General features: G+C 40.2%; 2 protein-coding genes across 2 annotated transcripts in view; one reads left to right on the forward strand and one right to left on the reverse strand.

The window, feature by feature from the left end:
- DIAPH2 (diaphanous related formin 2) overlaps positions 1 to 27661 on the reverse strand; it is a 983541-nt gene that overhangs the window by 275128 nt on the left and 680752 nt on the right. The gene's annotated exons all lie outside the window — the stretch shown is intronic.
- Positions 10503 to 10914, forward strand: LOC136385632 (large ribosomal subunit protein eL39-like). The gene has a single exon (XM_066356733.1). The coding sequence runs from the start codon at positions 10523 to 10525 to the stop codon at positions 10703 to 10705; it is 183 nt and encodes a 60-aa protein (XP_066212830.1). The 5' UTR covers positions 10503 to 10522; the 3' UTR covers positions 10706 to 10914.

Below are 27661 nucleotides of genomic sequence, written 5' to 3' on the forward strand. Positions count from 1 at the left end.
TTCATGATACCACTCATTTGAGGCATCAAAAGCAGTCAGAAAGTAGAAAAGCAGTTGCCAGGGGCTGAGAGGAGGGGAAGGTAGACAGCTGCTGTTTGACAGGTACAGTTTTTGTCATATGAGATGAAAAGGTTGTAGATATTTATGGCACAACATTGTGCTTAGTGTTAAGAATATTATCTTGGACATTTAAAAATCTATTAGAGGGTAGATTTCATATTATGTGCTGTTGTTGTTTTTTATCACAATTTTAAAAAAATGGCAGACTTCTACTTAGGTGACCGAATCTACATATATACAAACATACATACACACACACACACACACACACACACACACACACAAACGCAATCACATGATTAGCTCAAGTTTTTACTTGTAAGTCTGAGTAGTCTCAGAGTTCTTGTACGTTCAAGGTAGACAGGTCTGTAACTTTCTCTTTCTTCCTTTTCTCCTGCCAATTTAGTACACACAGACTTTGCTTAGAAGCCCACAGGAAGTGTGTGTATAAGTGTGTATGTGTGTCTACATTTGTGTATACATGCGTGTGTGTGTCAAGGAATGGAGGGAGGGCAGAGAAAATGCCAGTGAGTACACCTCCAGAGATTTTGAGGCTTACGTCTTAGAGCTACTTTGTGACAATGCCAAGAGAAGGCTTCTCAGTGTTAGCAGTTTCCCAGGGAACAGCAATAGAATTACAGCTACAGCAACAGCAGAAACATTCTATGATTAAGCTGACCATGTACAGAGTACCTGCTGGCTCCCTGCTGTGCATTCTCTCCCCTTTGTAACATCCAGGTGTCCCGGAAGATACCTTGCTGCCTGAGAATACCGAGAGTAATCACTGGCTAACTAAGGAAATTCCGATGTAGAGATAAGCTGCAAACAAGTGAAACACCAGGTTACATATACCAGTGCCCAGAGAAGGGAGCAGACTCAAACAAAACAAAACAAAATACGACACTCAAATCTTTGTTAACGTCTGCTTCTTTTGTCTATTAATACTTGAATCACTCCAAGTTAACTGTTGTTTTTTTAAAGTGGGCACTTTCCTTCTAGCATCTCAATGGATTCTTGTTTTAGCGGGGAGAGAAGTTAGGGGGAGTGATTTTTGCTTGTTTATATGTACAAACAAAAATATGTCTCTTTTATCCACAAATGCCCAGGCATTGTCAAGACACAAGAGTAAAGTGTGCCAAAATATTAGGCTGTTAGTTATTTTGCATAAAACACACATCCAAACACATATTAACTGAACAGCAGATGGCAGAGAAAAAAAGAATCAGTGAGACTGCAGCGTGGCTGATACATATCCAATAAGTTCTGTAAAGATGGAAACCTGAGCATATTGAGTAAGCAAATGGAATGTCTAATCTGATTCTTTCATCCTTACTGATTTTGATTTATCCTGTCTTTACAAATACATTATCATTTTTATCATGATGACTTAAAGCTATATTTTTATGGAAGGTGGGGGGCAAAAAGAACAAGCTTATATAGAAATACATCATAGGAAATACTCAATCTAGGAATAAAGACTTTTAATGATGCAGAGTGCTTGCAAATATTCATTAGTGGATAAAAATTAATTTAGATAAAAATACTAATGTACTAGTGGAAAACGATGAATCTGGTTATATAGTCTAATATATATTAGAGAAGTGTCTTCAGTTCATTTTCAGAATCAAATTAACAGAATATTTAGGTATTTTAATATGATTCAGCTTATAAATTATTTTTCCTAGTCAAAATAAATGGAAAGTAGAAAATAAGGTTATGCCTGTCAAAAGAACATGTGGAAAAATAATTGAAATATTTGCACATTTACTACTGATTTAGGACTTTCAGCAAATTAAAATGAAATTTTATTTAAATTAGGTGGGAACTGAGATGCATAAAGTAAACAAGAACAATGACAGATTGTAGATCTAGAGAAAACAATAGGATAACCTAATACTTAAGGAGCTAATAGTATATTTTAGCGCAAAAAAAAAAAAGATTAAACTAGACTGCCAAATACTATAGACCTAAATGTTTTGATATTATTACAAAACAAATACACACATGCTCCAAGCTAACAACAACAGGGAAGAAAAGTGATTGCGCCCAGAGGGGCATTATTGCTTTTAGATGAATTAAGAAGGAATTAATTAAATGGATTGTCAGGAAGTGTCTGAAAAATGCTATTTAAAAAGGCAATGTTAAGTATTAGGGAAATGCCAACTTTGAAAAAGGATTAAATACCAAACAAAGAAATTCCCTAAGTCTGCCGATACTTGCCCACAAAAATAAAACCTGTTGAACATTTTCCATCTGAGACGGCAGGCAGAGAATTTGATTGTAGTCTAACTATCCTTTGTAAGTGGTGGGGCATCGTTCTCAACCAGTTTTTCAGACTGTCCGATTAAACAGCCCCGTCCCTCCTGCAGACTTGAATCTGCTCCCGTTTCTCTCTCCCAGAAATAAGTGAGTAAAAATACCACAGGGACTCCTTCTATGAAAACACAAAAGCACGGCATCCATGGCTCTCTGGGACAGGTGTGCATCAATTAGGCTGGGAGTGAATCGCTGCTATTGTGATGCTGAGCTTAATATATGCACATTCGCGGAGCAGGAAGGTATTAATCAGTCGCGGAGAGTCACTCAGTGCAGCTCAGCACACGGGCACACCTCATCGTGCTTTTCTTTGATGCCACTTGGCTGAAACCTTAACTCCAGCAGCAACGTTGTCCTTCCGAGACTAGGTTTCGTGCCGCTCTGGACAAGCTGAAAATGGTATTGTCACCGCTCGTTATAATTTTCATAGCAGCCGTCTCACAGCCCGAGGAAGCCAGTCTGTTTTGTATGCAGAAAAGAAAGTCCCAAGTCCCGGGCAGGTGGGGAGGTGGTTATTTCTGGCTGCAATTTTGCTAGGTTTCTAAATCAGTCCTGCTTTAATTAGGAGCTTTTCTTCTGAGTTATTTTGATGCTAATAATATATGGCAGTCGCATTCCTTGTACATGTTCCCAAACAGTGATGCAAACATTATTAAATCTAATCAGTGTTTATGGGGTATTCCATATGCTACCTACTGTGAATCTTTTCATATGCCATTTTATTAGATAACGCATAAAGGTTGGCATGTACAATGACATGCTTTTGTTCCTTCAATGATTTTTAAGAAACGTTTTCAGCAGATGGTAGCTGCCTGCAATTTGTATTTGACCATATTTTAAAAAGAATATTTTGTTTATTAAACTTTAATATAATATATATCTAAATCCAAAAAGCCTTTTCAATTCCAAAGAGTCCAATAATTAACTTTCCCCTTGACTAAACTAAAGAACAGAAACAATGCTGCAAATGACTAAAAGACTTAAAGTGACATTAGGGAGAAAACCTAAGCAGTGGAAAATATCCTCTTGCCTAAGATATTTAAGCGACCGCCGAGCCTGGACCACTGCAGTGTATTACAATATAGCATCATCCCGCTCTCTGTGCTAACAATCAACCACTCATATTCAATGTGGCCATTAAAAGGAATTCTAACCAGATGGTCCTATATTTTCTCTCCTTGAGCAACGCTATCAAGTGCACGATGTCTCTAAGAAGCAGAGTGGCAGAGGCAGACCGTGCACTGACAAGGCATGTCGTTAGCCACAGAAGAGCCTGCTCACTGGTCATACGCGCTAAGCGGACAATGGAGCTGTCCGTTTACTTCTTCGTCACGTGCTCACACAGCAGTCATCACTATAGGGGTCACTGTCTTTAACTCTAAGATGAGAGTGCTCTACGTTTAAGAAAAAAAAATTTACTTGTATAGCTTTCCAGCAGTCTCATATAGATGGTTACCACTGCCTGAACAGAGAATAGAGAAAGAGCTGATCAAGGCTGTTTCCCTCGGACAGCAATAAATTCGAGTTGGGTACCAGGCCGTCTATACTGCACTACATGTTAAGTTTTTCCTGATCTCACAAACCTCTGCATTTGAGTCCAGACTGAAAATATGCCTCTGAGATCAGACAGAAACCCGAGTACAAAAATTGAGGTGCCATCATTAAAAAATAAAAGAGATGAAAAGCAAAAAAAAATTGTAGAAGGTTTTAAAAATTTATCCTTTGACTAGTTTAGTATATGTGCTATACGTGTGCAGCTTGACTCCTTTGTCACCGTACTGATTTTATGATGCCTTCCAATCACTATGGCATTCTTCCCTAAGATGTTATTTATAACATCTTAGAAAACCATAAAGTAAACTATAAAGGGGTTTCTCCTTTTACTTTTCTTTTTGCAAATCTATCCTATAAAGCCCTAGACATGTGTGATTTCTCCACTGTTTACTTTTGTAGTTAAAAGAGGGACATTCAAAGCCTGGCAGGCAGGCGCTGTTTTTTATAGTTAATGAAAGGAGTTTTATAGGAAATGACAGTTGCAGTTGCCACCTGAAAATATTAAGTGGTACATCTGACTTTCAGCTACATGAGGGATTTATCTGTTCCTTAGTTACAGCTTTCTGTGTAGCAGTAAACAATGCACCCCTTCTCATGAATCCCACATCACCCCTCGCTGAAGATTTGCCCGAACCGGTAAAGAAAGCAGTTTCCCAACCGGTAATATCACGGAAGCCTTTGAATTGCCGGGAAAACAGTAGTTACCTCTCAATATGTTTTCTTTTTTTCTTAAGTGAGAAGAGGGGAGATAGAGAGACAGACTCCTTAATGCATCCGAACCGGGATCTACTCAGCAACCACCGTCTGGGGCCGATACTGGGACCACCCGAGCCACTGGTTGTGGGAGAGAAAGAAGGAGAAAAGGCGGAGAGGGAGGGGAGAGAAGCAGAGATGTTCACTTTTCCTGTGTGCCCTGATGGGGGATCAAACCTGGGACATCCACATGCTGGACTGACCCTCGATCCACTAATCCAACTGGCCAGGGCCAAATATATTTTATGAAAAGCAGAGTCATCTTTATGCACCAAAGGGTGATTGTTTCCCTTAAAGCTGGTTATTAGTAGAATCAAATTATAGCATTTCAATTCTGAATGCACAAAGGAGGGTCAGATTTTAAAATCAGGTCCAATAAATAACTTGGTTTGGCCTCTAAAGAACTTTTCTGTGCTTGCTTTTTATATTTTTTACAGTGACAGAGAGTCAGAGAGAGAGAGGGATAGATAGGGACAGACAGACAGGAACGGAGAGAGATGAGAAGCATCAATCATTAGTTTTTTGTTGCAACACCTTAGTTGTTTATTGATTGCTTTCTCATATGTGCCTTGACCACGGACCTTCAGCGGACTGAGTAACCCCTTGCTGGAGCCAGCGACCTTGGGTCCAAGCTGGTGAGCTTTGCTCAAACCAGATGAGCCCGTGCTCAAGCTGGCGACCTCGGGGTCTCGAACCTGGGTCCTCTGCATCCCAGTCCGACGCTCTATCCACTGCGCCACCACCTGGTCAGGCTCTGTGCTTGCTTTTTAAAGGCTGGGAAAAACTTAAGACAATGTTAGGAGACTTCTATTTACAAAGATATATTATAGTTTACAGCAACTACGAATGTCACAAAAGCCTTTTGCTTGAACAACCTAGTTTTTCGTCGTAAAGAAAATCTTAAAGCACCATCTTTAATCTAACTTTAATTTTGAGTGATAGGTTTTCAATTAAAAAGGTTTTGTTTCCATCCAAAAAAACTAATCTTAATCAATAGATTCAGTGGGACTCCCAAGCCTTCCCAACACTGTCCATATTACCCAGTGGCTAAGAGGCAGCTATGGTTTCTGGGGCATTTTGTTTCCCTATGCCTTCAGGCAAACACATGTAATTTTGTGCTTCAAGGAGTTAGTACTTCATAAAAACAGGGATGAACAGTTATAAAGCATACACCAGTGCCCTTTGGAAGTAATTAAAAATATAGCCTTTCCCTGGACTCATTCCCTCTCCTTTTGGCTCGGCCCCTTCTACACCCTACGGGCAGCCTCCCCTGTAACGCACAAAATACGTGTATTTTATTTCTTTTGTACTCTCCCCCAAAGAATCATATGCTTAAACTTCAAAACCTGTGCCATGAATAGTACGATTAGGCTTCTAAATAAATTTTTTTTTTTTTCTGAATCTAGAAACGGGGAGAACAGTCAGACAGACTCCCGCATGCGCCCGACCAGGATCCACCCGGCACGCCCACCAGGGGGCGACGCTCTGCCCACCAGGGGGTGATGCTCTGCCCCTCTGGGGCATCGCTCTGTCGCGACCAGAGCCACTCTAGCGCCTGGGGCAGAGGCCAAGGAGCCATCCCCAGCGCCCAGGCCATCTCTGCTCCAAGGGAGCCTCGGTTGCAGGAGGGGAAGAGAGAAACAGAGAGGAAGGAGAGGGGGAGGGGTGGAGAAGCAGATGGGCGCTTCTCCTGTGTGCCCTGGCCGGGAATCAAACCCAGGACTTCTGCACACCAGGCCGACGCTCTACCACTGAGCCAACCAGCCAGGGCCAATAAATCTATTTTTAATTGCATTAAAACTAATACAAATAAACTCAGGAGAACATTGTTTCCAATTCACAAATGACGTAGGCTCTTTTTTTTTTGTCTTCAAAGTGTGTTTTTTTCATTAATTCTAAAGGGGTCTTCAAAGTGAGAAACATAAACAATAGCTTTTCATTAAATGCAATGGGACACGGTTCTGTAAATACATTAAAATTTAGTTATATTTAGCTAAATTTAGAATCTCAGCTCTACTGCTGTGATTTTACATTTGACACTAACATGTGTTTATCCAAATACTTTAATAAAATTGTGATTTTCCAAATTAAACCACAAGCAAATATATTTCTAAAGACATAAATTAGCATAAGATTTATTAAAATTTACCTAAATTCAAAATAATTTCCTATATGATTTTTTTTAACAGGGACAGAGAGAGCATTAGAGAGAAGGATAGACAGAGACAGACAGACAGGAACAAAGAGAGATGAGAAGCATCAATCATCAGTTTTTCGTTGCAGCACCTTAATTGTCCATTGATTGCTTTCTCATATGTGCCTTGACCACGGGCCTTCAGTGGACCGAGTAACCCCTTGCTCAAGCCAGAGACCTTGGGTCCAAGCTGGTAAGCTTTGCTCAAACCAGATGAGCCTGCGCTCAAGCTGGCGACCTCGGGGGTCTTGAACCTCGGTCCTCTGCATCCCAGTCCGACACTCTATCCACTGCGCCACCACCTGGTCAGGCCCTATATGATTTTTAACCAAGATTGGAAGGCAAGCTTAACATTCTCTCAAAAGCTCTCTTAAAACTCATATGTGTGTGACTGAATGAAATATATATATGAGTGTGTGTCACATAAATGCATGCATATATATATATATGTGAATATGACTATCACTATACAGAAATTCATTTAATTTATATTACTTCTTATTTTGTAATGATCATATTCTAAAAGGAAGGAAAATTTTGGAAAAAACATGCTGTTGATAGTTGAACATGTTTGGTTGCATGCTAAGGGCTATGATAACATCTATATCTTATGCTACTTGCATTATTTCAATTTTTTATTGCCTAGTAATGCTATGCTTTGCATAGTGTACTTTGATCTTTGACATATACAAAATGAGTCATGGTATGAAGTTCTACTAAATACTTTATCCTTAAATTTGTTTCCAAACCACTGCAAATGCAATTCTAATTTTCTAGTACATAACATGATTCAGAGGTTAATTGCTCATCCAGTACTCTCTCTTCCACTTTCTAGCTATTAAAAAATTGCATAATGCTATTCTAAATAGTTCAACTTATAAAATGTGCTCCTATTCAGTCATCTTATAAATGATGTCAGAAAGGATAACTGACAACCATAGTGCACCCATAAATATTAAATGAATTAGTAATAAAATCTCTACTAATACAATTTGAAATTAAAGTTGTAGCCTTTAATGAAAATAATTTTTTATACTTCTCTTTTTATCCTTTGATGCTAAATACATATGATGTTATATATTTTAAGTCAAAGGATAGATCCTTTGTTGGATTCTTAGGTTTTAACGTAAGAAATCATCCAAAAGCTCCTATTTCCCTACAAACAATGCATCCTCAACTTGAGAAATAATTTTGAGGTTGACCAGTTTGTTCTAGTTTGCCGGGGACATTCTCAGGTTTAGCACTGAGTGTCTTGTGTCCATGGAAACCCTTTGGTGCTTGGCTAAATAGGCAAGGTTGGTTTCTCCAGAGGTAATGCTCAAACATATAGCCTCTTACGTGGTTTAACAATTTGTGGTCTAAACAGATCACAAAAATAACAGACTTCGTTGTTGTTGTTAGAAAGTGATTTATCTCTTGGAAACACACACACACAACACTTACCAAGAGTATATTGAAATATTATCAATAACAATTTTAATGTCCTGAGTCCTTACTCAGTATCAGTGCTACACTAGGCACTAATCCTTTTCTGAAACAATACTATGACAATTTTATGTTAGAAATACCTTAATGTTCTGGTGCCCTATAAAATAGAGAAGTCCTTCCAATAAGAATAGGAAAATAGTCATTTTCCAAACCTGATTTTTAATTATTTTGTGTGTGAATATACCATAAAATCTCTGCATTGCCACAGAGAGGGCACTGAACAGATACTAAAACTTCTTTATGGAAGAAGAGGAACAGGAATCATAAGGGATCACTGCAGACATAGAAAATTCCTTATTAATTTCTGTACATTTTTTTTCTTACTATATAACCTATTTACTGCTCAATTTTAGAAGACTATCGGCCCTGGCCATTTGGCTCAGTTGTAGAGAGTAGGCATTGTGTGTGGATGTCTAGTTCGAGTCCCAGACAGGGCACACGGGAGAAATGACCATCTGATTTTCCACCCCTCCCCCTCCCCCTTTTCTCTCTCTCTCTCTTCTCCCACAGCCATGGCTCAATTGGTTTGAGGGAGTTGGCCCCAGGCACTGAGGATGGCTCTGTAGCCTCTACCTCAGGTGATAAAAATAGCTCATTTGCCAAGCAACAGATGAGCAGAGCATTGCCCTATAGGGGGCTTGCCTGGTAGATTCTGGTCAGGGTGCATGTGGGAGACATTCTCTCTGCCTTCCCTTCCCTAACTTAATAAAAAATAAATAAAACTCCAGGTTAGAAATGGAAAACAGGTAAAAGCAACATCCATGTTTAAATAACAAAGAAAAAAGAGGGTTTAGAGGAGTATTAAAACACAATATTTCTAATCCAATCTGTGCTTCAGAAAAGAAAAAAAATATAGCTGATGTTGTTTTTTGAATATTCTTTTGTGTTTGAAACCTTAGAACAATGGTTCTCAAACTTTTTGAAGTTGGGGCACATTTAAAATCCTACAAATAACTGTAGGTGCACTATATACAAATTTCTGAGAAATATGTTATAATAATTAAGTCAAATATTAAAGAAAAATATATAAAGTCCAAGCATGCTTTTATGGTAATAAAATAAAATAAATACAACAAAATTAAATTTATTCTGACATTTAAAGACATTTTTATGTTTTTGAGTTATGCTTTTTAGAATTTGTAAAAAATAGAGGTTAAAAAAATAAGAAAACAACAAATATGTTATCTTTTTATATATATAGATACATTCTTAGTAAGACTTATTAATTTTGGCATGTCTCAGAGCAAATGTGTTAAGTTTTTTCATTCTTGTGTTTAGGAAAAACATGAGCCTGATGTGTCTTATTGATTTCTTCAATGTTTGGGCATATATTTGAAAGGCAAACTCTCATTTCCTCATCAATACATTGAAGCATTCCTCTCTTTTTACTTTTAATTGTGTTGAGTGCAGAAAACCCCCACCATACATATCATCTTAACTTGACACCAAACAAAAGGATAGAAGAAACTTGCCTCCAGTCTTTCTGGGGAACATGGGGAGTAGTGTAAACAATCCAGCACCACAGCTTAACAGCCTTTTGCAACCTAATCAGGCAAGTGAAGTGGGGGGTTGGGCAGACTGTCAGCTTACAGCCACTTCCCCACACCTCTGTCACCCCAAAATCTAAACTCCAAAAACCCTGTTGGTTTTTTGGTCCCCAACAGGCACATATGTCTCTGGAATACCATAGGGTGCACCTGGAAATCTTCTAGGACGCACCAGTGCACTCTGGCTCACACTTTGAGAACCACTGCCTTAGAAGAAAGCATTCTAGCTTTCTGATTCAACTAACACAACTGAGAAACTTTAAGTTTAATGTTTCTATAGTTTTCCCTATCCCTTCTCTAATTGTAGGTGGTGATGATTTGACACGTTAAAAGTGTGATCGGTGTTACATGTTACAGTGGAATGATTATAATCACTGACAAGGCTAGAATATACTGGTCCTTAAAGTGGAAAGGGGAGGGCTAGTGATAATGACTGTTCACCTCAGTCACATGAACAGTAAGTACTACCAGCGTCAGGTTATTTTGCAAATGCAAAGTGCAATATTCCACAGTTCTATTAATTTCCCTCCAGTATTATTACTCAAAAATATGTTCTCCTTTTTTTTTTCCTCTCTGCCATCTTGGTGCATGCGGTTGTTTCTTCCTCGCCATGTCTTCTCACAAGACTTTCAGGATCAAGAGGTTCCTGGCCCAAAACCAAAACAAAACAAAACAAAAAAAAAAACAAAAGCAGAATCGGCCCATTCCCCAATGGATTCAGATGAAAACTGGTAATAAAATCAGGCACAACTCTAAGAGGAGGCACTGGAGGAGAACCAAACTGGGTCTGTAAGGAACCACACATGAGATGGCTCACATTTATGCTGTGTTCATGTTGCCTACACCTCATAAATCACTGGAAAGAGCACTGCTGTCGGACAGTTGGCGGTTTTAATTGGGAGATTGTTGGGGAAATGAGTTTTCTCTATGATAATTTTTTTATTTTTGCAATAGGATCTGGATCAGTAATAAATGTAAGACCTTTTAAACTGCAAAAAAAAATGTTCTCACAAAAGGGTTCACATCTCTAGGATCAAGTTCAACACTTGATTTGTTGTTAATACTAACATTTCTTCCATCAAATAGATGCATAATTTAACTTGAATTATCATCGGGTAATAATAATTATAACAGTAATATCTATTTAGAAACTAAACCATGAACAGATCACTCAAAAAAAGGAAATTTCAAGTCTGAATTTTGTCTTGCATTCCATAGGCAAGGAAAGGTGGGGCATCAAGAAAAGAAAAGAAAAAAGCCCCTGAACTTCTTATTTTCAAGCATCCTTACAAAGTTGTTTGAGTTTAAAGAAGTTAATCCAAAGAACTACGGGCAAACAGTGGACGGGGCCACAGAACTTCCTTTGCAATCAGAAAAGTGGTGGTTGGGAGCCTGGCAACAAATGATGGTATTTGAACATTTTCAGTGTTCGCCTGCTTTAGTTCATTTCTTACAGATTGCACCCTGAACGGATACAGTAATCCTCTGGTTCAAGCTCAATATCAAGTCATCCTGAAGTTTCAGAAAATAATAGGAGCATTACAATAGTCATCATGCAATTCATATTTCAGGCAATTTGCTTTCTCATTTTGCTTAGCCACCTTGCACTGGTTTCTATTACCTCTCTGTTTCAATTCATGCTGTTCCTATTATAGGAGCCTGTGCATGTCTCATTTTTTTTCATTTGGCTTGGCCCCCAATACATAAATACATTTGCCCCATCGACACGAGACTGCTGCAAATTTTGCTCAAGGCAAATGGAAACCCAGAGGGAAACTAGTCAACATGTAAAACCATAGATTTTTGTCTTAATGTGTAAATAAAGTCTGTCTGAATGGGGCTTGAGGTACAGCCAGAAAAACTGGAATCTCTCCCTTCAACAAGTTGGCTGTGTTTCCCACCCCTGGTTTACCTGTTTCATTGGCCTTTTATAAATCAGAGGCTTTGAAGACAAGAAAGTGAGAAAAGGAGGAATAGAGGGAAAGAAGAAAAAGAGAAAAGGGAAGAGAAGGACCTTCTATCCTTCTCTATGCAGGGACATACCATACACATATAACAAACGGTCATCTTTGCATGGATCCCCAGGGTAAACACACGTGGTTGCTCACATATTAAGGTAATCACTAGAAGGCGTGGCCACCCCAAAGTCTAAGGGGTCTGATATATCAATGCAGCAAAGCTAAATTTTTGAGGCCCTGGCTGGTTGACTCAGAGGATAGTGTTGACCCAACATGCAAATGTCCTAGGTTCGATTCCAGTCAGGGTACACAGGAGAAGCACCCATCTGCTTCTCTCCCCCTCCTTCTCACCCTTCTCTCTCTCTTCTTCTCCAGTAGCCACTGGCTCGGTTGGTCTGAGCATCAGCCCCAGACAGAGGTTGCCAGGTGGAACATGGTCGGGGCACATGTGGGAGTCTGTCTCTAAATCTCCCCTCCTCTAACTAACAACAACAGAAAACCCTAAAATTTTGGGACTACCTGCTCTGGATCTCCAAATTCTTTATGATTTAGAAAGATGGAAGAGAAATACCACAGAATCAAATGTAACTGACATGCTGATCTATTTTGTTGGAAGCAAAACCAAATACACACATTTATAATTTAATGGTTGCCAAATACAGTTATTTAGGCAAAATTACATGCAGAAACTTAGAATAGACATGAAATCAATAATCATCACCTTAATAAATATGTGAACTGGCTTTTTCCAAGGTTTTAAAATAATATCTTCCAATTCACACTCTTCTAATTCAATAAAAGTTACAATGCACATTCTTCTGATTCAACAGGAACGTGCCATCAGCCATGGCGTCAGGCATGCTACATATCTCTTTCATTCACCCTCGCAATGGAGAGACTTGCTTTGGTGATGGATGAAGCAAGCATTATCTAAGGGTAGAACTGAAATCTCCACCCAGAACTCTTTGTCTCATTAAAGCTTTCTACTAAAGCTGAGCTTTGAAAAATTTTTTAACTTAAAGATACTTCCTTTTCACAAATCTTCCCACAAAAACTCAATTTATAAAACAAATGAAAATGGCACTACTCTGGATGAGCAGGAGTCTAGGGTGTGGGGTAGGGCTCTGGTCCCACTTACAATCTCCGATCTACACTGAGGGAAACCCGGATGTAGGGGACCTCGGAGCACACTTTGACAACTGGGAGCATTGGATCCTATGCCCATCAAATTCACATCTCACCTGCTAATCTACACTAAAAACAGATTTAAAATATATGTATTTCTGTTATAGCACATCATGCCTCATGTTTCTTGTTTCTTTTAATTCTATTTATTGATTTCAGAGAGAGAGGAAGGGAAAGAGAAACAGGTCTGTTCCTGCATGTGCCCCAACCAGGGATTGAACTGGCAATCTCTGTGCTTCAGAGTGACACTCAAAGCAACTGAGCTCCTTCCTTCCTTTCCCCCTTCCTTCCTTCTTTCCTCCTTCCTTCTTTCTTTTTTTTTTTTTTTTTTTTTTTTTGTATACTTGCTTTATTTCTTACTGGGTTTCTAATTACAGTTGGAAGAAGGGTAACAGTCTAATAAAAACAAAGAGTGATATCAGCCCTGGCCGGTTGGCTCAGTGGTAGAGCGCCGGCCTGGTGTGTGGAAGTCCTGGGTTCGATTCCTGGCCAGGGCACACAGGAGAAGCGCCTATCTGCTTCTCCACCCCTCCCCCTCTCCTTCCTCTCTGTCTCTCTCGTCCCCTCCCGCAGCGAGGCTCCATTGGAGCAAAGATGGCCTGGGCGCTGGGGATGGCTCCTTGGCCTCTGCCCCAGGCGCTAGAGTGGCTCTGGATGCAACAGAGCGACGCCCCGGAGGGGCAGAGCATCGCCCCCTGGTGGGCAGAGCATCGCCCCCTGGTGGGCGTGCCGGGTGGATCCCGGTCGGGCGCATGCGGGAGTCTGTCTGACTGTCTCTCCCCGTTTCCAGCTTCAGAAAAATACAAAAAAAAAATTAAAAAAAAACAAAAAACAAAGAGTGATAAATAAAACTAAGTATACAATTAACAACCACATTTTAATGGTGCTTCCATAATAATAGCAGACTGCTCACTATCTGTTCTTGTCTCACCACAAGCATGACTAAGAGAGATATGTTAAAGACACGGACCAATGTGCTTCTAAGGATCCTTCAGCTGAATCATTTCCCAGCAACAAGACCAAGACTGCCTTCCAAGGACCTGGGACACCAGTGATGTCCATATACAATATTATCCTGAATAGAGTAGCTTGAACAAACAGCCTTGGTGGTTTCTAATGTGGACAAACTGAATGATGTCTTTGAGTATTCCTCCTTTTTCAGTCCAATTCTAATTTTCCCCTTATAAATGCAAATGCAGAAGATGAAACAAGCCCCCCCCCCCAGACAAAGATACACATCATCACCAAGGCTGCTAGTCAGGCAAAAAGATAACGTTAGGTCGAGTGATAGGCCCTTATCTTGATCTTGTCCTAGACAAATACAGTGACCCCTTTTAAAAGTATATTATCAGCATTCTTGAAAAATAGCTATCGTTGTGTGCTAATTTGTGATTTAAATGTAACTCAGCAGCACAGATTTTCCATAGCGCTCTATTTCTCCTGCGGTGAACTTGACTCGTAACTTACCTAAAGAAACTACAGTGTCAAATATTTCACATTCACTTTTCTGGATACATAAAATGCTCCTGGATACTCCTTTCCCATATATTAGCGCAATGTACTCCTGTTAGAACCTTCATTGGGAGTCACTATGGCTGTGAAGCTTTCGCTGGCCACCCCACCACAGATACCAATACCCCTACACCCTCTTTGCTTTCTTTTCCCCATGTCATTTATAACCTTCTAACATACTTTGTAACTTAAAAACATTTTTTGTTCGTTTTTCCTTACTAATATAGTATGCAAGCTCCAGAAAATTCTATCTGCTCTGTGTACTGTGGTGTCCACAGAGCCTAGAATAGTGTCTAGCACATTAGTAGGCACTCAATAACTTCTTGCTGAATAAATGAATGAATGAATGGGTTTTCAAAACTAAGCTGATCAGTTGAGTAATTCAGCCTTTAGACCAGTGGTAGTGAACCTAGTCCCTACTGCCCACTAGTGGGCGTTCTAGCTTTCATGGTGGGCGGTAGCGGAGCAACCAAAGTATAAATAAAAAGATAGATTTAACTATAGTAAGTTGTTTTATAAAGATTTATTCTGCCAAACTTAGCGAAAATCTGACATAAAGTACTTGGTAAGTAATTATTATTATATGCTTTAACTTGCTGTAACTTTGCTTTATAAATTTTATAAACTAAAGTTACTTTCCTACTTTATAAATCACCATTACTGTGGAACTGGTGGGCAGTTAGAAAATTTTACTACTAACAGAGATACAAAAGTGGGCAGTAGGTATAAAAAGGTTGACTACCCCTGCATCTATTCTAGTCTTCAAATCCCATTCATGCTGATTTCTTCGTTGCAGTTTTGCCACCTTGCAAATTCTGAATGAGGACATGTAGGAGGGGACCAGGTAAAGTGCTATATTGGATATTTCTCTAAGTTTCCCTCTGGTGTTCTTTTTGTTTTTTGTTTTTCTTTTTTTTTTTTTTTTTTTTTTTTTTTTTAGGTGAGAGGAGGGGTGATAGAGAGACAGACTCCCACATGCACCCCAACTGGGATCCATCTGGCAACCCTTGTCTGGGACCAGTGCTTGAGTTCTGAGCTATTTTTAGTGCCTGAAGCTGATGTGCTCTGACCAATCGAGCTATCCTCAGTGTCTAGGCCACGCTCAAAGCAATGGAGCCCCTGGCTGTGGGAGGTGAAGAGGGAGAGACAGGGGAAGAGAAGGGGAAGAGAAGTACATGGTCATTTCTCCTGTGTGCCCTAACCAGGGATCGAATCCAGGATGTCCACAAGGGGCCGACACTCTATCCACTGAGCCACCGGCCAGGGCCCCCTCTGGTGTTCCTTATGGATAGAACACCCACCTTTCCTTGCCTTTTCCCCTTTTCTCTCTGGAAAGATTATGATGTCCAGTGACTTTCTCATTACATCATGATGAGAACCAGCAAAGAAGAAATAGGTATGGGAATTCCCAAAGCCTTGGTCCTTAAACTGCTTTAGTGGTTTCCTCACCCAAATGGCTCTATATCTCAGGGACTGCAAGAATCTCTCACAAGAGGACAGGAAACCCTAGCCAGATGATCTGGAGTTCAGTATAATTGAAATGAAATATACACAATATGAAAATGGTTGAGAACTGACCAGTATCTAAACATAGCACTTTCTCGGTAGACATTTGAGAAGATGCCGGGAAACACTGTAGTATGTAGCTAGAAGGAGATTCAGAGAAAAACCCTTCTTGAAGTGTTATTTATAAAGCATTTTCTCTAGCATCACCAGCAAACCAAACCATTTCAAAAGTGTAACTGCCGTTCCCGTAGGCTCTGCTATGACAAAGTTACCTCACTGCTAAAGCCTGTGCCATGTACAGGAGAGTTACAGTTAAGCCCTGAGAAGTCATCAATGAAAATTGGATCTAAAAAAAAAAAATTGAGTGAGCCACTAATTAAAGCAAACGCTGAATAAGAATCTGCTAGCAGAGGCTTTTTCACAGGTAAGAACTGCAAATTGTATGAAGGGAAGGAAAAATGAAATCTAGCAAGAGAACCGAAATGGCAAGCCTTGAGGACCAGAGCAGCGCTGCCACCTCAAACAGCTGGGACCCTAATAAGCGCAGCGTGGGAAGGCTTTTGACCCGGAATTGAGTCAAGGTCGGTCTGTGGGACCAGAGTAGGTTAAGCACTAATGAAATGCTGTTTAATTTAATTAGGGAGGTATTTGATTTAGGCTTAGGTCATTCTATTTCTTCCCAACCTTACCTCAGTCTTCTTCTTTTTTTTTTTTTATCATTGCTCGTCTGTATGTCTAACTAATCAGTGTTTGGACAGTAGTGACACGTTTGAAAATGATTCCTTTTCATATTAAAAATCTATTGAAAATCGGATGACAATATTATCTCTGAGACTCATTAGGCTGTGCTTGAAGGATCCATGTGATCTGATTTTGAAGCCATCTGGAGGGAGGGGGCAGGAACACTACCCTGAAGCCAGGTCTCTGAATGGCAGGAGTAAATACACTAGGTAGAAAATTTCTTCTGTAAACGAGGTTGAATCATGCCAACCTAGTCTTCGACAATGTGTTCTTATAACAGTATGTGCTAATAAGTTTACACAACTAATGCTTGTTCTATTCTTTTGGACTGAATCTGAAATTTATAAAAAGCTTAATAAATGGTAAGAAAAGATAAAAAGAAAACCTTTATAGCTTCAAGATCTTCTCAGGCACAATCTATTACTTAAAAATCACATTTAGGGCCTTGGCCAGTTGGTTCAGTGGCAGTGTCCACGCAGCATGTGGATGTCCTGGGTTCGATTCCTGGTCAGGGCACATAGGAGAAGCACCCATCTCCTTCTTCCCCCTTCCCCCTCTCCTTTCTCTCTGTCTCTCTCTTCCCTTCCTGCAGCCAAGGCTCCACTGGTGCAAAATTGGCCCGGGTACTGAGGATGGCTCCATGGCCTTTGCCTCAGGCACTTGAATGGCACTGGTTGCAATGGAGCAATGCCCAGATGGTCAGAGCATCACTCCCTAGTGGCCTTGCTGGGTGGATCCCAGTTAGGTGCATGTAGGAGTCTGACTCTGCCTCCCCGCTTCTCACTTTGGAAAAATACAAAAAAAAATCACATTTAGGCCCTGACCAGTTGGCTCAGTAGTAGACCCTCAGCCAGCATGTGGATGTCCCAGGTTTGATTCCTAGTCAGGGCACATAGAAAAATTGACCGTTTGCTTCTCCACACCTCCCCCTCATCTTTTATCTCTCTCGTCTCTCCCCGGATCCAGCAGCCATGGCACAATTGGCACAAGGTAGTTGGCCCTGGGCACGGTGAGAATGGCTTCCTGGTCTCTGCCTCAGGTGCTAAAAATAGTTCAGTTGTTGAGCAAAGGAGCATTGCCAATGCCCCAGATGGGCAGAACAATTGGCCCCAGATGGGGGTTGCCAGATGGATCCCTGTACAGGTGCATGCAGGAGTCTGTCTCTCTACCTCCTCAACCCTCACTTAATTTTTTTAAAAGATCACATTTAATGACAGTCTTCTTCCAATCAACTGATCATTCAATTCTCATAAAAGATTACTATCAGTCTTTCAGAAAAGGGATTCCCTTCCCAACAAAATCAAGACTCTTTCAGACTTGGGCCAAAGCTGATTTGCCAAATAAGACAAAAGGATTCAACCTGCAAGACAGGTGAACAGCCCTAGCTTTTGAAAAAATGCTCTTTTCACTCTTCTTTCTCTCTAGGGTCAGTAGTAGATCCTCAGCCAGCATGTGGATGTCCCAGGTTTGATTCCCAGTCAGGGCACATAGAAAAATTGACCGTTTGCTTCTCCACACCTCCCCCTCTTCTTTTAGCTCTCTCGTCTCTCCCCCCTCCAGCAGCCATGGCACAATTGGCTCAAGGGAGTTGGCCCTGGGCACGGTGAGAATGGCTTCGACTATTTCTATCTTATAGGAATAAACTCCTAGATTCCAATGGCAAGGGACTTATAATTGACAAGAACATTCTGGTAATTCATAGTAGTTTTCTCTTGATGTCTGCCCCTCACAGTGAGGCCCTATTCAAAACCCTTGTTTACATGCACAATAAAAGTTTCTTCCTTAAGCACTCAAGCCTGTTAGGGGCCTGATCTCAATGGATATTTCTAACCTTGTTCTGTCTCAGTCACAATTTATTATCCATCCGAGAACCCATTACTCCTCAATGGATAGATTTTCCCACATTTCAGCCTTTGTTAACTGTCCTTCTGGCACGGGAAACTCATCTCCTTTCCTACGTCAGCTACCATATTTCGCTGAAGGCCAGTTTCTTTGCATTGAGGATAGAGTTCCAGAGCCAGTGTTTATGGACTGACGTGCTTTGGAAGCTGTGTTAATAAACTCAAAAGCTCAATGAGGAAACAGGTTTGTGACTGCATTTGTTGAAAAACACCCAGAAAGTTTAGAGTATATGTGCATATAGAGGGGCAGAGAGCGTAGAGTGACTGCAGAAAGTGGAGAGAGATGTACTGTCCCAGGGCACGTGGTCTTGACTCTTTTTTCTCTCCCTCTCCCCCAGCTTAAGCGATGGTCGTGGCAATGCTGAATTTGGTTCAGGGATGGGAAGGCCCAGTGTTTGTGAGCATTCCACTGAAGGACAATGTACAGATAGTGCAAACACTTTAGGAAAGTTAATGACAGGTGTGTGTGGTAAAGAGCAGTGGTCTAGCAAGAGCTGAAGTTTCCAGATCTGGTGACAGCTAGTTTAATTGCTACTTGTCACTAACTCCCCCATGAGCAAGGGCCCCATCCACTTATGCAATTCTGGGGGCCAATGAGAGCCATGCTGAATTCTGCCATTTGTACTTCAGCCTGCACTTCTCACAACAAAGTGCATCCTTGACTGATTTTTTTTCTTTTGTGACAGAGACAGAGAGAGACACAGACAGGGACAGACAGATAAGAAGGGAGAGATGAGAAGCATCAGTTCTTCGCTGTGGCTCCTTAGTTGTTGATTGCTTTCTTATATGTGCTTTGACTGGGAGGCTACAGCAGAGCGAGTGATCCCTTGCTCAAGCCAGCGACCTTGGGGTCATGCCAGCGACATTTGGGCTCAAGCAAGAGACCATAGGGTCATGTCTATGATCCCATGCTCAAGCCAGTGACCCTGTACTCAAGCTGGTGAGCCCGCACTCAAGCCAGCAACATAGGGGTTTTGAACATGGGCCCACTGCATCCCACTACAATACTCTATCTACTGCATCACTGTCTGGTCAGGCTTTGAATGATTAAATTGGGAATTTTTTTTTAATCTGGGGAAGAATGAGAGAGGGAGAAAAAGAGGGAAGGAGACGGGAAGGAGTGGAGCCGGGTGACTGCCAGTCTGTGCCTAACCAGAAATGCCTTCAATGACACTTGGCTAGAACACTGTAAGTCAATGACATCGGGTTTCCTGATGTTTCCTTTTAATATACTTTCTATTCAACCTTGTTCAATTTATTTTACAGACAAACCTTTCTGGGGCCCAAGAGCAACATGAAAATGTCACTGGGCATGCAGTTGTTAAAAGCAGCTCCAGGTGAGAAAAACCTTACCCAAGACACAACTCGCTGACCTGCCCCAGTGACAGCTCCATGCCTTCTTGTCTCCTATTCTTCGGCTATTTTCCTTTTCTTTCTTTTTCTTTTTTAAATTTTAATGTTTATTTTATTGATTTTAGAGAGAGAAGAAGGGAGAAAGAGAGACAGAGACAGGAAAATCAATTTGTTCTTGTATATGCCCTGACTAGGATCAAACCCACAACCTCTGTGTTCCAGAATGATGCTCTAGCCAATCAAGCTGTCTGGCCGGGGCTCTTTGGCTCTTTTTGTAGTGTGTTATCTCTTAGCGCCTACTCTTGGCCATGACATTAGGTAGAGGCTCAGCTCAGCTAAGCAGAGATGACGCCTGTTGACTTCGGTTGTTCTCCACCCACGACTCTTGGACTGCGGAGCACCTGCTGGTCTCCCACATTCTGCACACGCACCCCTGCACCCAGACCTCTGTGGTTCTTCTATCCAGGTATGTTTCAGCACCATCGCACTGACTACGTCACTGTTTTCCTTGCAAGCGTACACTACTTAAATCAAATACAAAATAAAAATAACCACAGGTGCTTTCATATAATGAAACAACAGAACACAGGAATCGATCTATTAAAAAATAGAATCCTATTTGGTTAGCAGCAAAATCCACACTTTCCAACGCTGCAATGACTATAGCAGTCAGTACACAGGATGCAATTTCTGAAAAGACAGCTTCATGTCAGTGTTTATATGCAACAGTATCCTTTATTAGAAAGAAAGCAGCTATAATAAACACAAATCATAGTGACAGCAAGAATCGTGCTATCAACAAGCCCATCAAAATGGAATCAAACATCATGAGATGAGCACCATCACAGGGATATGTACAAGTGCATTTCCCATAAGGGAGTCTCTGCCACTTCAATCTGAAACTACAGAACTAGGACAACTATTTCCAGTGGTTATATCTATCTGGACCTTTCTTTCTTTTCTTTTTTTTTTATTCAGCATTATTCTGTTCTCCATAATGGTTCACAGAGGATTTTATCCAGTAACACGAGAGTCTTTCCACAGTCCCAGGTTTCTAATATTCCGTTATAAGTATTCAAGTGATTTATTTTCAGATCAACTAATCCTGCTGTTAAATACCTTTTGAACATTTTAAGTAACTCACACAGCAAATAATATGATTACGAACAGAAAGTCCTTGGACTGTGTCTATGTTAGGTTGGCATAAATGGATCGTGTGTTCTAAAAACAACTTTCTTACTGAATAATGATGAGGCTAGCATTCAGACATAGCTTTACAATTTTCTGAAATCCTAGGTATAATAGAACTCATATTGTTTATTTATATAGTATCTAGAAGTCTTCTATTCTTTCCTATATTCAACAGCAAGGGTATGCCAATGCATTTTTTTTTTTTTGTATTTTTCTGAAGCCAGAAACTGGGAGGCAGTCAGACAGACTCATGCATGTGCCCGATTGGGATCCACCCGGCACGCCCACCAGGGGGCGATGCTCTGCCCAACTGCGGCATCGCTCTGTTGCGACCAGAGCCACTCTAGCACCTGAGGCAGAGGCCACAGAGCCATCCTCAGCACCCGGGCCAACTTTGTACAAGTGCATTTGCCATAATGCTAGCCTCATTGTTATTCAGTAAGAAAGTTGTTGTTTTTAGAACACACGATCCATTTATGCCAACATAACATAGACACAGTCCAAGGAATTTCTGCAGTTGGCTGTGGGAGGGGAAGAGAGAGACAGAGAGGAAGAAGAGGGGGAGGGGTGGAGAAGCAGATGGGCGCTTCTCCTCTGTGTCCTGGCCTGGCCAGGAATTGAACCCGGGACTCCTGCACGCTAGGCCGACGCTCTATCACTGAGCCAACTGGCCAGGGCCGCCAATGTATTTTTTAAAAGTAATCCTGTTTGACTTTTTTTTTCTCTTCCTGAATATTTCAATGGGGATTTCCTAAAAACAGGAAGGTTTGCTAATAAGATCTGTAGGCATTTAAGGTACAGTGTATGAGAAAATTTTAACAATTTTGTCCTGGGTCCATTTGACCTATGTCTTATTCATCATAGCATAAATAGCTACACTACCTCTTCTCAAACTGTGCACCATGCTTGAGATGCAAAAGAAAATTAAATGCACGTACACACACATCCAAAAGGAATGTGCACAAGTACACACACACATACATACACATAGCATGGCTAAATAAGTTGTGAACTATTTCACACTATAGCTCCTCTGAGAATTTACAATAAAACTAGTATATGATAATATGAGAAATTCTGGAGTAAATAAACTTGAGCTTTGTTTAACCTCATATATCCACAACTTATTTCGCACAACAATCTCCCTGCCAACACGCCCCCCCCCACAACTTTCCTTTTCTTTTTAAAATTTATTTTCACATCCCACAGAACAATATTTTATAGAACACAGTTTGGGATCACCGAACTCAATAAATAAATAATATCTCCCATGTATAATTTAATATCATTTCAATATCTCAAAACAACATATCACAACCTTCTTTCTTGAGAATACTAGTTTATCAAGACTGGGATGAAACATTTTCTGAATAGTCTAGACTGAAAAAGAGAGGACAACATTGGGAATTTGCGAGCTCTCAGTATGTCTTATGGTATACACAACCAACACCCGGGGACTTTCTGTTAGTAACAAAAACAAGACCATCTAGCGTTCCTGTCTTTTGGATGAAGTTAAAAAGTAAAAGCAATTGGGAAACAATCCATTACCCACTAGGTGCCAAAACCAACTACAGGCTGGGTTAGAAGTAGGTTTAGAGTTGTTTGCATGGAAAATAATACAATAATGAATAAGTCACACAAGAACAAACTCTGTGTTTCATGTACTCCCAAGTGCAAACATACATTTTCCCTGCCTCTTAATTCATTTTACTAACCAAAGACACTAAGTAACCAAAATTACAACCAATAAGGGCATAAACATTTATCTATAAAAAGTAAAAAATTAAGTGACACTCAAATCTGAAAATTAAAAAGTTAAGTCAAGTATTAAGAGTGTCAAGAGCACCAAAACAAAACTGAACTGAGATCTTAATTAAAGCAAGTCCTCCTCACGTCATTTGCTTATGCAAGGTTGCATCGGGACAGCCAGTTGTATGAGTCATCTCCCCAGAATCATTTAACAGTGGATCTCACTATAAGCATATGCATCAGAAATCAGAGCTGTGCCTACAGGACATATAAAAGACAGAGATTATTTTCTCACCCAGTCTCACTGACTTCTCAGGACATGAGTAGACTGAGTTTCCAGTGACTAGCATCTAACATATTGACTGGGGCACACAGTTTCTGTGGTCCTTTGCTGAGCTCTGTTGGCCTCCCCGAATCAGATGGGCAGTACTATGCTATGCAACGGGCCCAGTCAGCATGAGATAAGGAACTTGTTACAGGCTAGAACTGAGCTGTCCCTGCATGGGGGAAAGGTACAGTGGTTCCTCGTCTATTGACCTTTCCCACACTTATTTTGCTTATTTTACTACAAAAATAATTAAAATAAATATATAAAAATACTATATACGGCAAAATCCTGCGATATAGTGAAAAATCCACGATACAAAATGAGATATATACAATTTAAAAATCCGCAATACAGTGAGAGCATGAAAAGTAAACCGCAATATGTGGAGGGATGACTCAAGATTGGCATTGGTCAAGTCAGGTCTTCATAATGAAGATTTTTCTGAGAAAAGGAACTGTATCTGTCTTTTCATCATTTTAGTACTACAATCTCTGGGTTTGAATTTTTGCTTTACTTAAAAATATCTCAACAAAAAAAAAATTTTTTATAGAAAGAGGAAGAGGAAGGGAGAGAGACAGACAGGAACAGCAATCTGCTCCTGTATGGGCCCTGACTGGGGATGAGGCTCTAACTGACCGAGCTATCCAGCCAGTAGTCAACAAAATATTTTAAAGTACCCTTAATTTTGTTAACTCTCTTATGCTCACTGCCTGAAAGTTAATCATTTTAGACCAAGTCAGAGGTGAAAGACAAATGCTAAAGAACAGTCTCCAAGTACTTCACAGATCGTGTTGCCCTTTGCCAAAAAGCTTTGAGAACTTTGCTTTTTAAAACTGTTATAGCCCTGGCTGGTTAGCTCAATGGTAGAGCATCGACCTGGCGTGCAGGAGTCCTGGGTTCGAGGAGCACCCATCTGCTTCTCCACCCCTCCCCCTCTCCTTCCTCTCTGTCTCTCTCTCTTCCTCTCCCACAGCCGAGGCTCCATTGGATCAAAGTTGGCCTGGGTGCTGAGGATGGCTCTGTGGCCTCTGCCTCAGGCACTAGGATGGCTCTGGATGCAACAGAGCGATGCCCCAGATGGGCAGAGCATCACCCCCTGGTGGGCATTCCGGGTGGATCCCGGTCGGGCGCATGCAGGAGTCTGTCTGACTGCCTCCTCGTTTCCAGCTTCGGAAAAATGCAAAAATAAGAAAAAAATAATAAATAAATAAATAAATAAATAAATAAATAAATAAATAAATAAATAAAATTGTTAGAAAAATTAGTTATTTCATGATAAAACTTAAAACTATAATATTCTTAAGGTATTGTATATAATTAATATTGTTTAAATGTTCAAACCCTGGTGCTGGCAGGTTTGATCAGTGGACCGAGCAGCGGCCTGGTGTGCAGACGCCCTGGTTACATCTCTAGTCTGGTCAGGCACACAAGAGAAGCGACCATCTGCTTCTCTTCCCCTCACTCTCCCCCTTCTCTCCCTTTTCCCCTTCCTCTCCTCCTTCTTTCCCTCTTCCCTTACCACAGCCAGTGGCTTGGTTGGTCTGAATGATGGCCCAGACAGGGGTTGCCAGGTGGATCCTGGTCAGGGAGCATATGGGAGTTCGTCTTTCTATCCCCTCCTCACACTTAAAATAAGCAAATAAATAAAAAATAAATGGTTAAGCCTTTCATAGAGGGCATGACTCATGTCAAACTGCATACATATCTTCACCCTCTGAACATCATGGGCTGCATTAATTGTATATAAAAGTTACTTATCCGATTAAAGTTTTACAATTGTTATGTTATCAATAACTATGGGTAATACTTTTTACTTATTTTTTTTTAAAAAATAAGCTAAATGCCAATTACTAGTGTAGTTATTCTCTTTGGACTTGGTATGGTATAGAGTTAGACATTAGGTCCTGGTCAAGTTAGGAAGCCTCACTGACTTATTCTCTCTATATATAACTGTATATAGTTATTATAAGGTGTACATTTTACTATCAATAGTACGCATTCCATATCAAAAGAAAATGTTATTTCTTTCTGCAAAAAAGCTAAAGCATGATGTCTTAATTTATTCTCAGAATAGATTTGGGGGCAGCCTGATTGCCTAAAACTTGTAGCATAAAGTATCTTATTCATGTCCCTCAGTATCAATCATAGTATTCTCTTGACAGCCTTTTTCTTGAGAAATCCAAATGACAAGATGTCTGACAAATACACATCTTAGTAATATGTTCTGGAGTGTGACCACTTGCCAAGCAGGAAACGAATCAAGGTGCCATTCAAACCTTTTTCACTGTTGGTCATTATCAATCACAATCTGTTACCAAATTTGAATGGGTCCTGCACTTTGAATACATCTCTTATTCTATATCTTATGAGTCATTAACCATCCTAAAAAGCTATTTCACCTTATATACACTATAGATACTCATGTACTCTGGGAAGAACTATGTATAATTTATTCTATGAATTACTAAAAAGATATTCTGTCCTTTTTAAAGTTGTTCACATATGAGAAAACCTCCAAAACAAACACATGAAAGCTGCTCCTCAGAATACCAAAATATAGTATCTCTGCAAACAACATAGGATTTCAACATTAATCCAATGTCCATCAGTCTTCCCACACGCAATTGGGAAGACAACTCTTACTTCACTTAAGTCTCTGACCACGCTTTCTTTTTTTGTTACCAAACGTAGTTCTCCTGCTTCTATTGTTCCAAAAGGAAGAGGGGCAATAAACAAATTTCAACTAGTACTTGAACAAAAAGAAAACACCGTGACTTTTTCAAATGGAGTACGTTTTAGTCCTGCTATTTTATTTGGAATGCATTTTAAATGTATAACGTATGGAATGAAATAACTACTAATAGCATTTACTATGCAGCTCTGCTGAAACTATCTTAATTGAAATTTTAAAAGTCTGTTTACTTCGGTCACCACCGTTACATCAGCCCCGATGTATGTGCATAATTCTTCATTCTCTAATTGAAATACAAAACTATTTTGCTTTTGAGTGACATTTACAATATCCATTCAGAAAAACGTTGTCAAGTTGTTTAAATGAAAAGAGTAGGACAACAAATTTCATGTCATGTGTCCAAGGGTCAAGAACATGTTCTGCCACCAACGAAAGTGTGACCTTGGACAAAGCACTCACAGCTCACAGTGGGCCTGAAATGAGCAGGATTGAGTTCGGTGATGTTTCAAGCCTCTGCCATTCAAATCTATAATTCAGGTCTTCCTAAAGTATTTTTCATCAATGCATTTTTATATGATGAAGTTCAAGCTATGAAGTCTGTAATACAGGATATTCTGACTTAGCCTTCTAGCATTTTCTACAAGTACTTTCAAAAATGTAACACTTCCTTCTAGATAGGTTGAGTGTAACCCTCACTGGCCACCACACCATATTTAAGTCTGAATCATTATGTTTTCATGTATATCCCTTGTCGTCTCAAAAAAGAAAGTATAAGACTAATATAAACATTACTGTAACATTTAAGTATGATTAATGTTAATAAAAATTCAATGCACCCAGCCTAATTTAGTTCAAGGCCTTATCAATAATAACAATTGGCCCTAGCCATGGTCTCAGTGGATAGAGCATTGGCCTAGTGGGTGGACGTCCAGAGTTTGATCCCCAGTTAGGGCACACAAAAGAAGCAGCCATCGGCTTCTTTCCCTCTCCCCCTTCTCTCCCTTTCTCCTCCAGCAGCCAGGGGCTCAGTTGGTTCGAGCATGGCTCCAGGTGCTGAGCATAGCTCAGCTGGTCCAAGTGTCAGTCCTCAGGTTCTAAAAATATCTGGTTACTCGAGTATCAGCCCAGACAGGACTGCCAGGCTGATCCCGTTTGGGGTGTATGCAGGAATCTGCCTCATCATCTCTCCTCCTCTCACCTTAAAAAAATAATAATACAGTGGCCCCTCGTCTATCACAGGGGTTATGTTCCAGAACCCCCTGTGATAGGTGAAAGTCTACGAAGTAGCGACCTTATATTTATTTTATTATTTATATATATTTTAAGGCTTTATTTAATTTAATATTCTAATAAATTTTAGTTAATATTTTTATATTGTTTTCAATTTTTTAGGCTAGAAAATGCTCATTTTACTGCAAAAAATTAAAGTAATAAGTATATAAAAATACCTATATAACGAAAACTCCCATGATATAGCAAAAAATCCATGATACAAAATTAGATATATACAATTTAGAAATCCGTGATACAGTGAAACCATGAAAAGTGAACCGCAATATGGTGAGGGATGACTGTAATCAGTATTATTATTACTATTTATAAGATACTGTGTGCCACAGCTATGCCTTTTATA

The sequence above is a fragment of the Saccopteryx leptura genome, chromosome X (genome assembly GCF_036850995.1).
Source record: "Saccopteryx leptura isolate mSacLep1 chromosome X, mSacLep1_pri_phased_curated, whole genome shotgun sequence".
NCBI classification, from domain to species: domain Eukaryota; kingdom Metazoa; phylum Chordata; class Mammalia; order Chiroptera; family Emballonuridae; genus Saccopteryx; species Saccopteryx leptura.